General features: G+C 36.9%; 1 protein-coding gene across 6 annotated transcripts in view; it reads right to left on the minus strand.

The window, feature by feature from the left end:
- The window catches only part of LOC131076618 (inositol hexakisphosphate and diphosphoinositol-pentakisphosphate kinase VIP2), a 311,202-nt gene that overhangs the window by 89,381 nt on the left and 209,581 nt on the right, over positions 1-12,240 (minus strand). For all 6 annotated transcript variants that reach the window (XM_058013892.2, XM_058013893.2, XM_058013895.2 and 3 more), the window contains exon 21: positions 4,930-5,046. In XM_058013892.2, coding sequence (XP_057869875.1) covers positions 4,930-5,046 — 117 coding nt within the window. The remainder of the gene's footprint in view (positions 1-4,929; positions 5,047-12,240) is intronic.

The following is a 12,240-nucleotide window of genomic DNA, read 5'->3' on the forward strand; positions in this document are numbered from 1 at the left end:
TCTGACATTTCCAAAATATGAAAAGAGCAGAAATTAGAGAAGGAGCAGCTGGTTAAAGAGTCAATAGTGGGTGAAACAGGAGCTTAAACCTACCATGTGCTGCATATTTTCTTAGTTTATCTTGACATTATGATGGGCATCTGATTATGGACTTCTATGTTTTAACTTTTCTATTTACAGTTTATGTCATTTCATAGTTATGCATGTTTAATATTTATCATTTTATGTCTATTATGGATGTTTATGACATGTTTTTTGGCAATGATTAATGAAAGCATTTGAATTTTGGTAAAATGATTGTCAATTCTCTTGTGAAATCTCAATTCAAGCCTAATGCAATGTATTAATGTCTATGATGAATGCTTTACCATTGTCATGATATAAATATTCAAAATTTGAAATTTCTCTATATTTGCAAAAAACTCCCCATATCTTTTTAACAGCAGTCCCTTGTTGCCCCCCGGAAAATGACCCAAAAGTACCCTTGTACCGGAAACACGTACCGGCATCCACTGTTGTCCCCATCCCTAAAACTCGGTGGAACATAGATGTTTTGAGATTCACAACATTTAAGGTTGTAAAATATATCTCGAATTATAGATGATATTTTCTTCATATTTCTTGTTTTATGCAGGAGAAAAAAAGATCCCTTCATTTTCATTGTTTACAAGATCTCAAATGTTTATCTGAATCCCTAGGCTAATCAGCTAAAAATGAACGTACACAGCTGCCAACTTTGGAACTCAGGCATAATTCAAAATGTCATTAGTTGATACATGGTGTACCCTACAAATCAAAATGATCCAACAAAAAATTCTATTCTTTTCTAATCAGCTAATTCTCAATATCAATGGGAGAAGAGTTTGTATGCAAGGAAAACTACACATCTTACCCCACACGCTTGACTTCTAAAGGTTGGGTCAAAACGACCAAAAATATAGATAAAGATAGGCATCAAAAATTCCATTGGTCTAGGTGATTGCCTTGTTATTGCTGCTAGAAGAATTGTCATTGCTTGTGAGCTCCAAGTTCACAAAATTGCCCTACTTTGTAATGCACACTGAGGGATTGGAATTGAGTAACACAAAGGTGATAGAACAAAGTGGATAAGAGATCAAGCTGAAAAAATGTTGACCAACAATGTTTTGATTTGAGAAAAGGATCAGTTGCATAACATGATCGTTCATTTCTGCTTTGAGGGGTTGATCTTGATTAGGGATATTCATACAATGATTAAATGAGAAGAAAAAACATGCTCTGGGCCAATCCTACTAAAAACATGTACAAGATGGATAGAGTAGGAGTGGGAAATAGTAGCATTTGCATTTCCAATTCTAATTTAAATATTAAAAATCTAAAGTCTAGGTTAGAAGAAACCAAACAATATATACAGTATACTTCATGAATTGCACCAAAAAGCATAAATGCACAAATTATGAACATGATCTCTAAACACTAAAACAATGAAATAGAGACAAACAAAAAGTGTGATAAATTAAACTAGGCTTGTTTAAGCAAAATAAAAGCCCTGAATTTAATTGCAAAATTTGACCAAGTGTAAAGAGGAAATGTTTTTGACAGTTTTACTTTTTATTTTCAGAGCAAATTCAAACAAATGTAAAACAATGTACTCAGCTCAAGGTAAATTCTTTAATTCTCAAAGTAATTTCTACATTAAAATAAAGTTCTGCAAGCGTGATGCTAGAGGATACTACCATAAATGAAGAGTGACTAAGGTACAAGAGATCAAGTGATTAAGATGCAAGCTATAAAGGCCAATGTGTGCAAAATGTTGACAGGGTTTCCCTCTGAGATTGGGTCTAAGGCAATATGAAAAAATCTATGAAATATTGTAACAGCAAGTGAAATGACTTGACTAAGTTGCAAGATTTCTGAGATATGTGAAAGTTTGAAATGCAACCTAATAATGAAAACAAAATCAAAGATACTGAGAGGGGGAGGGGGTGAATAAGTATCATAAAAACTTTGAACAAATTTTACCAAATGAGTAAGCTGAACACAAAACACAAAGATGACACAATGTTTATCTTGTGGAAAACCCATTTGGGTAAAAAACCACGGCACAAAAAGTACTATCATAAATGAAACTGGCCACCAACCCTTTTACAAATGTGAGCTACAACTCACATTATGAGCACCAACTCAATATAAAGGCACCGACCTTAAATGAGCACCAACTCAAAAATAGAAACCTTGAGGCTCTGACCTTTCTGATTTTAAAGATCAAGACAGATTTATTACACCTCTGAACATGTATGACTTTACAGCACAAAATCTTGATAGTATCTGAACTTAAAAACTTCCTTCACTACCTGAATGCAGCACACAGAAGAATCTAATACTCAATCCTCATTCATACTATCAATGATACTACACTTGAATTTTTCATCTTCAACTTATCCCACCTATGTTGCTTTTCATATCATAATCTTATTATACCAAAACCTGAAACTTCCTTACCGACTCATTTCACTGCACAGACAAAAAATGAACCAAATTTTTACCAGACAGACTAACAAAAACGCTCAAAAACAAGTATACAGAGCCGTTTATTTATAACAAGAATCTTCCAAAAAGAACCGCTTCAGGAAATACGACATCACATAAATTTATTCTTCCCCATGTAATTTGCAGAGGAAAAAGTTTTATTTAACGGCATCTCCCATAATAAAATCAAATAAAAAAGGCATTCATACTTCTTCGATTTGATAGATTTGACATCAAATCATAACACAAAGGCTATTTTTTCTAAAAAACGGCACTGCCAAAACCTCACAATTCTGCAATGATTAAATATGTTTCACCAAAGTCTGCGTATAATCCCAGTTTTAAATTTTCGGGCATACACCCAGACACAGCTCAACCCCCCCAAAAATACGACTGCTATATGATTCAACTCGATACACATCCATAACTCCAAAACAGACAAACACAATTCCTTGTCATCGCCACATTGCACACAAACTAATGTCCATCATACAGAGCTGATAAAAAACCTGCACGATATGCTTTCCACAATACACAAAAAGAAACACAGCTGCCAAAATGATTTTTTACGCAATACAATATATCTCCAGTATTTAAAAAAAAAAAAATACACGCCAAGCTTAATCATCTCGACTCAGCAGTGAACATACTGAAAAGGCATTTCTTTTGGAAGCTAAGGACTTAGTTACAGCCACTGAAGAAAAAACGGCTCCCCAAAAAAAACATACTAGCAGTAACTGTTCAATCATGATCAAAACATATGCCAAAAAGGTACGTGTCACACTAAATGCCTTCAGTTTCTATCTTGAATGATCATATTTAAAGCTTAACGTGGATCTTTTTAAGAGCAATTTCACTATAGCAAATCATTCAACAGCTTGCAGATATTCACTCATTTCCAGGCCTGCACAGAATACTTCAACGCACCAATAATAATCAAGATAGCTCCACTGTAAAAACACAGTCACTATCATAACTGATATCCGACCAAGAGAAGAAGTCATGCCACAAGTAAGCACAAGGACAAGCATCGAAACAGTCTGAACTCACATCGAATCCAAAGAAGAGGACAAACCTTTCAAACAATATAAGTGCAAAGAAAGAGATTGTCCAAAGGAAAAGTCTCGCCCGTTGGCCATTAAAATTCATCAGAATATACCCAAAATGCAGCCCAATAAAACATAATACTAATGACAACCAACATAAACTTCAATCACTAAATGCTTCTACAAATAATACCAAATATTCTTACAGGAATGTATTGGAAGCGCTTGAAAACAATCCCAAATGCAATGGTAAACATGAGCGCAAGGTATCAAAGCATTTACAAATATTAATAAAACTCAAGAATTGCTGAAAGTTTTATCAAATGTAAGAAGATGAAACAGAACACCAAGAAGTCAGATGGGTGTGAAAAGCTGCCAATCAGATAAGAAAAGACAACAAATGATCAAAACAGATAGAAAGTGATGCAAACAGCATGTAGGTCAAATGAACAACTAGCTTGCAATTGTGCAGAGTTACAAACAGGAACACAAAAAAAATAAAGAACACAAAAAATTTTGAAAAGACAGTTTTTATTCATATGCAAATAAATAACACCTCACTGGACACTCCAAAACATATGGAACCCAAGCAGTAAGTTCTACTTGACCAACAACCGTTCAATCTATTTGTAGAGACATTTTGTGTTACAAGCTATCTCCTTGTTAAGCCTAGCTATACGTATAAGCACCCTGTTCTACCTCAACACTCTTCAGCTCAAGGGCAATGGAAAAGAGCACAGGAACTAAACAGATAGGTCTCAGATCCTGTAAATGGCCTAATTTTAACATCAAATAATATACAATATCTAATAGACGTTTTTGTACCAAGGTACTTATTAATTTGAGTATTTCTCGTATCTCACATCATATATAGTTACTAACAAGTTAACATGATGAACCAGATTTGCATTTGGTCTATATAATTACAAAAGTTTGTGACTGTCTAGGCACATGTTGAATTTGCATTTATTAACATCATTTCCAAGGCATTGGTTCAGAATTCTTTTAATCATCAATTAATCATCTAAAGTATAAGTAAGAATATTAAAGTCCATACTTGATAAAGCTGTAATGAGACATGGACATGTATAAAATACTGTTAGGTTACTTTGGTGATTGCTCCCTGACTCCTAACTTATTCTAAAGTTAGTAGCAGTTAGGTTTTTGCATATGCTACAAATATTATTTGTTATCAATCCTGCCACATTATTCAGCTAGAAAACTTGTAACAAATGTAACAGATAACACACAGAAATATGCAATCGAAGGAACTTGTCACTATTGATCTCTCTTTTATCTACTAAGGAACATAGCATTCAAATGCTTCACATAAGAAAAATGAAAACTTTTTAGGGATACTGATATGATAGAGTACCATCTTTGGAAGCAGTTCACTTGCATTAGGTGGCAAGCCAGCACCATCAATCATCCATGGGATTTCTTCATTAACTGAAGCAGGTTTCCGAGCAGTTATTAATTCATACAATCTTGCCTGCAACATTTAAAACTTCAGTTAAATTAATATTTACTGAAAATATTATCAGTACTTGAAAAAAAATAAGATTCAAGTGAAACATGTTAAATTTCATTAACACTGTTAACTCACACTACAAGTGGACTTTCGGGATAGGATTAAATTAACTCACTGAAGATTGTTGATATACTTAAAGAGCAATGTATTTGTCAAGTGCCTCTTCATCAAAATAAAACTACCTAATATCTGATCTTGGTGAGAAAAGCATGTAAGTATCAGACATCTGATGAAAAGAATAATCCAATGTCTAGAATTAAAAGGCACTAACAACCAAATGTTCAAACTGAAAAGCACACACAAAATACTGAGAGGGGCAGGGGAGGGGGCGAGGGGTGGATCAGTATTTTAAACTTTTAAAAGCACGAAACCACATAAAATATAGAGAGAGCAAACATCAAGATGCAAACACCAACTTTCATGTGGAAAACCCTTACGGGTAAAAAACCACGGCACATCAATAGCTTTCAATTGCCAAATGAGCACCAACTTCGTTCAGCTTTTTACATCAGATGATAGACTGATATCAACAGCAGCACTTGCATTCATTAAACCTCCACAAGTCTCGACCTCAAGGTTACGCTCTGTCTCCTCTAGACAAGTGAAATTGCCCTTAGTGAAGATTATCAATGACCACCAATGTTTTGAAAAAATAATTGCTCTTCACACCAGTCCAATATAATCACATCAACTCTCAAAAATCAGACCAAAAAAATTCTGAGCCACAATGGTTCTTAAAAACTTGTAAACATCTTCAGCCAATAGTATACTCTCAAAAGTCTTGTAGCCAAGAAAAAAGCAATGGATAAAGAATCATTTTGATTCAGCGAATATCACACACATGTATGCAAAAAACGTCTCCCAAGTACAAAACTGGTAAGAAGAACAACTCATCTTCAAGCTGAGATAACAAAAAAAGGCCCACTACTACATCCACGATCTCAAGTATTCTTTAAAAGAATCTCTATCAGCTGGGAAAAATGAGAGCCACGATAGTCCTACATAAACTGTATATTTTCATGGCACACAACAAATTCTCCAAAAAAACTTATGATTGAAACGTGAGGTGAAATAGCTTGGCTTAACAGAAAAAAGACGACTCAAGAAAAATGCGATGGATAAAACGTGCTGTCAACGAATACTCCAAAAATAGTCTCACATATTCTCCAAAACGATACCACATATGCTCTGAAATAATTTCAGTCCGGTCAAAAAAGACATTACAAAGGCTTCAAGCAGCTCCCTACTTACAACCGCCATTGCACCAAGAGAATATAAAGAAAATGTTTTTGACCAAAACAAAACGCATATCATCAATATTGACACCGCTGACTTGCTTTTTTCAAGATATCTTAGCCCATGAATAAGGTGAGACTTTTTCAAGCTATCGTAGCCCATGAATAAGGATGACATCGCAGATATTTCTGACTTGGCACAAGAAATTAGACAAGCAAGCAAGTGAAGTGGACAGGCAATAGCTTAAGCAGACACCCAAGCAACTCAAGCACACAACCAAGTAGCTCAAGCACAAGCCAAGTAGCTCAACCAGGTAGCCAAGTAGCTCAACCACACAACCAAGTAGTTGATGAAAAATCAGCAACTTGACTAGTATTTTGTTCCAATTCTCTTTACAACAATCCTTTGACATCAATGACAAAATAATCAACAAACTCCCCCTTTGTCATCAATGGCAACTCGATTTGTAACCAACCTAAAACCAAAGCTACTCTGAAATAATGTTGCTCCCCCTGACTTACTACTCTCCCTTTGACATCAATGACTGATATCGAACCTGCATAACTGAAATGGGGCATAAAATATGACAATAAAAGCTCTCCCTGAATCATAACAGTGGATCAAAGAGTGAAATCACTCCCAACTTCTCCCTCAAGAATTCAAAAGTTTCCTTTGGTAGAGGCTTAGAAAACAAATTTGCAATCTACTCTTTAGTAAAAACATATTCCAACTTAGTTTGTTAATTGATAACTTGTTCCCTTAGAAAAGGATACTTAAAATGAATAAGCTTAGTCCTAGAGTGCATAACTGGATTCTTAGAGATATCAATAGCACTCGTGTTGTCACAAAAGATAGATATAAGATGGTCATTGAAAGATCCCTGATGGATCTCTTTTACCAATCTGCTGTAATTTTTATTTATTTAAATTGATTTTTCCTGCTTATTAATATTTTCTTTCAGAAATAGACAGAAGTTGCAGAAGGGTTGAATTCTTTTTGTATTTTGATGATTTTTCAACAAGTAAATAATGAAGTACAAGTACATGAACAAAGTACTGAAAATGAAGTTCATATACAGCCAAAACAAATTCGATTCAAGGCAGATTTCTGAATATAAAATCAAATATTTGACCAGATGAAGATTTCCAATAATTTCAGGAAGATTACAATCAGGAATAATTCCAACCTGGATGCTGAAAGAGTAACATAACTAGGAATGAAGTTGTGGCAAGATTCCAGCCCTCCAAGTGCTGCACGTGGGAAGGAAAGTGGCTGCCAGGTACAGCCGTATGGTTGCCAAGTACACCCAACTGGTTAGAAACCCCAAACCCCACGCTGAACTCTGTCAGAATTGCTGAACCTCCAGAAAGAATGCCGTACAATCTCCAAGATGCTAATAGCTGCAAACAAATCCAAACCACTGTATTGGGGGCTACGTCCCAAACAGGCAAGGCATTGGGGTTGGCGTCCCAGATGCTGAAAAGCTCTTCCAGAGCCAAATCTCAAATCCAAGATGTAAAATGTGTAAAAGATAATCATAGAATGAAGCTCCTATCCCCTTATAACCCCTCTCAATTGCAAATCGAACCCTAATTGTCTCCAAGTGGCGTGGTCTAGTGGAAATGTTATAATTTCTTATTTTAAAGTGGTCATGTTACTAGAAAATGACCTTTTTCCCCATAGACAGAAATCCGCTCACTGAATTGCCCTGAGACCAAAGAGAAAGATTTAAAGAATTTCAAGATCTTTCCAACGAGCTATCACACAATAGGATGCGCATCCAGATGAGACCAAAAATCCCCTTATTACCCCAAAATGGCTAACAACTTAGCCTTATTTAATTATTAAACGCTAACTTAGGAAATATTAAAAATATAACCCAAATAGCCACAAAATGCCCAACTGACATTACAAACCCTAAAATCATCCTGTCACCTGTCTGTGACTGAAGTCGGAAATCAAGGATTCACTGGTAGTCTCATCCCTAAAATCTAGGGATGTTCCTAAAATTTAGGAAACAAGCCCAATCTCTTTGAAACTGAAACCATGTAAAAGGTCATGAATAACCTCACGACTGGCAACTGTCACGACCTCCTAAAATTTAGGGATACCCCCTAAAATCTAGGAACTGCTCCAAACTGGCTCCAAACTGCCTGTAAAGCCAAAATCCAATCACTATATGCACTGAATGAGTCCCAATCAACCTCTGCTAGCCTACGAGACTCCAATGATAGGCCAACTCCTCCGTCTCCGATGTCCACTCTAGAAAGGGGACATGACAAGCCTCCCCTCTCGGAGTTGCTTGCCCACAAGCAACTGAAACACCAATCCTCCACCATCCCAAATAAGATGTAAACAAATCATTGCATGTAACTGCTGCTCATCTCTGATATAAACAACATGCAATGCCCCGGTTTGGAATGGCTCCTCAAAATGCTGAAGCACCTGTGCTGTCAAATCAACACTGTCTGGGTCCCAGAGCGAAGCATAGCTCCCGCTGAATACCTCAAGTGAGCAATGGAAAACTATATCATCTCCATAGATCAAATATCCATAAATGCCAAGACCACTAGTGTGTCTGTGATCACCAACATGCATAACATCCGTCATAATATCCAATGAATGCCAATCCATGGAAGACCCTCTGTGATCTGACCCCATCTGACACAAGTGACACACAACTGCCACACACTGCTGCTGATGTGCCGGAAGATCTAATGCCAACTCACTAGACAATATATAATACTGACTAAAATCATCACTGTCCAAGCTGGCATCTAAAAATATGTAATCACCAACTAGCAATGAAACAATCACCCTGTCTAGAGAATCAGGTGAAATTGCCACATCAACTGGCTCAAAGTACTCACTAGGAGTAACATCACATAACTCATCCACGCCAGCTATCTGATGACAATCAACCTGTGGATCAACTGTCGTCCCACTCTGCTCGATAAACTGAGATGGATAGTGGGTAAACTCCAGCTCCATCCTCGTGATATTCCGAACATACCGTCCAAGTGTCAACAACCATTGTACACCCACGACTACATCTATACATCTGAAGTGAAGCAACCCATGTAGGATCCACGAAAGGAAGGTACTACACATGTCTATACCATGATCCCACACATACCACCTGTAGGACATAAACTGCTCCTGCTGCTCTCCTCTGATATAAGTGCCATATAATCTTAATATCTGGAGCAACATACTATAATCCCTATAAGACGCTGTATCAAATGAATCAACACCTGGATCCCAAATAAAACTAAATCCACATCCATCTATCATGAAGAGACAATGATAGTAAGAGGCATCCTCGATACCGTGTCTCTCTATAGCCACTGTGAAACCATAAATACCACCAATCTTCAATGTTGAAATGGACCCATCAATAAGACAATTTCCAACAAGCAAAGTGTGATGGAAACCTCTCCAAAACCTTTGATCAGCGGCTGCAACTTGCCCAATTTCTCCGCAAGTTAGTATGTCTTCATTGGAGGATGCCAAATAAATATATTGTTTAGCCATGCACCAAATATAGTCTCTTACACGTTGATCTTCATAGCCCACTATCACATCTAAGAAAACTGAGTCACCCATTAATAAGTACATCGCTGCCCTATCATATGAAAGAGGTGACAAGTCCACAAATGAATAGTAGATGTTTTTGTTCTGCAACATGGATAAACCTTCAGTGGCTGGTCCACTATGAATGCCACCTAACAACTCATAAACTTCACACCTAGTCTTCCCAACTTGAATGTTCTCAATGCAAGGTTTCAAATTTGACTCATTAGATGAAGGAAAATTGCTGATCAAACTCAGAAAATCAAACTGATTTCTATTTCCATTCAATATATCTTCGCTGTCCTTTTCTTCCCTTGGAAGAAATAAAGATCTAATGGATGATTCTCTTTGTATCCTTGCGTCATCTAACCGATTGTGACGCTCTTTGACTCTTTGGAGGTGGTGTCTTGCTTGGGCAGCAAGCGTTTTTGCTTGGGCAGCTCTATGTAACCAATCTTCGTTCAACTTTTGGCAATGTTTTATATTAGCTGCCCCAAAGTACACAAAATCAGACTTATGGTGAGTTGTATTATTTGCATCAGCATAACCCATGCTTGTACCATAAGCACCCGCAAATGTAGAATGCAAATCTCTATTCTCTTCATGACCAAAGGCTGTCATATCTTGAGGAAGATAAGTTACGTCACTGCTGTTATGGACTTCAGAATTATGATCATACTGTGGTGACAAATCTTTGGATTCACTACACACCATTAAATTTCGACTTTCCTCATGGTCTTCCCAATTGAGAAGAGGAAGTAGTGTGAGAAATGAATCCAAACTTACGCTGTCCATTTCAACCTCATGTTCTTCATCAATTGCTGATTCAAAATCAGTCTTTGGGCAATCTGAAAACTCATCAAACCTCTCATGAATGTCTTGTGTATTGCTTGAAGTTACAAACTCTTCCTTCACATCTTCCACCAAAAATGATGGGACAGCGTTGTAACCAACCAAAGAGGCACCAATTGGATCTACATGTCTCTCAAAATCTTCAAATAGTTTCCTACCAATCTCACTGGTAAACATCATATCTGCTCCTCTTCCTTTGCTTCCCTTGCTCTCAATTGACTCTTGTTTTGTTCTTGGTTGATGACGTGGACTTGAAAACATCAAGTCATCTTCAACTGGTACACCCATGAATTGTGTGAAGGAAAGGTGGTCACGTATCTTTTTAGGAAGAGAGCAATACTTATCATAGTTGTTCATAACTATATCATTGAATGTCTTGGCAGGAGACCTTCTCCTTGTACTTGTTGAAGGAGTTGTACCCTTAGACTGTCTGGAACTCCTTGAAGGTGTTTGTTCAAATTCTTTTCCTGCTTGTTTATTTCTAAACAACCCTGTCATGATGTCCAATTTGATTTTCAACCAAACTAAACTCAAATCTGAATTAGAACTCTTGATCTTCACCCAACAGGCTGGCAAGATCAAAGCTCTGATACCACTGAAAGATCCCTGATGGATCTCTTTTACCAATCTGCTGTAATTTTTATTTATTTAAATTGATTTTTCCTGCTTATTAATATTTTCTTTCAGAAATAGACAGAAGTTGCAGAAGGGTTGAATTCTTTTTGTATTTTGGTGATTTTTCAACAAGTAAATAATGAAGTACAAGTACATGAACAAAGTACTGAAAATGAAGTTCATATACAGCCAAAACAAATTCGATTCAAGGCAGATTTCTGAATATAAAATCAAATATTTGACCAGATGAAGATTTCCAATAATTTCAGGAAGATTACAATCAGGAATAATTCCAACCTGGATGCTGAAAGAGTAACATAACTAGGAATGAAGTTGTGGCAAGATTCCAGCCCTCCAAATGCTGCACGTGGGAAGGAAAGTGGCTGCCAGGTACAGCCGTATGGTTGCCAAGTACGCCCAACTGGTTAGAAACCCCAAACCCCACGCTGAACTCTGTCAGAATTGCTGAACCTCCAGAAAGAATGCCGTACAATCTCCAAGATGCTAATAGCTGCAAACAAATCCAAACCACTGTATTGGGGGCTACGTCCCAAACAGGCAAGGCATTGGGGTTGGCGTCCCAGATGCTGAAAAGCTCTTCCAGAGCCAAATCTCAAATCCAAGATGTAAAATGTGTAAAAGATAATCATAGAATGAAGCTCCTATCCCCTTATAACCCCTCTCAATTGCAAATCGAACCCTAATTGTCTCCAAGTGGCGTGGTCTAGTGGAAATGTTATAATTTCTTATTTTAAAGTGGTCATGTTACTAGAAAATGACCTTTTTCCCCATAGACAGAAATCCGCTCACGGAATTGCCCTGAGACCAAAGAGAAAGATTTAAAGAATTTCAAGATCTTTCCAACGAGCTATCACACAA

Source organism: Cryptomeria japonica, chromosome 5, assembly GCF_030272615.1.
Source record: "Cryptomeria japonica chromosome 5, Sugi_1.0, whole genome shotgun sequence".
In the NCBI taxonomy this organism is placed as follows: domain Eukaryota; kingdom Viridiplantae; phylum Streptophyta; class Pinopsida; order Cupressales; family Cupressaceae; genus Cryptomeria; species Cryptomeria japonica.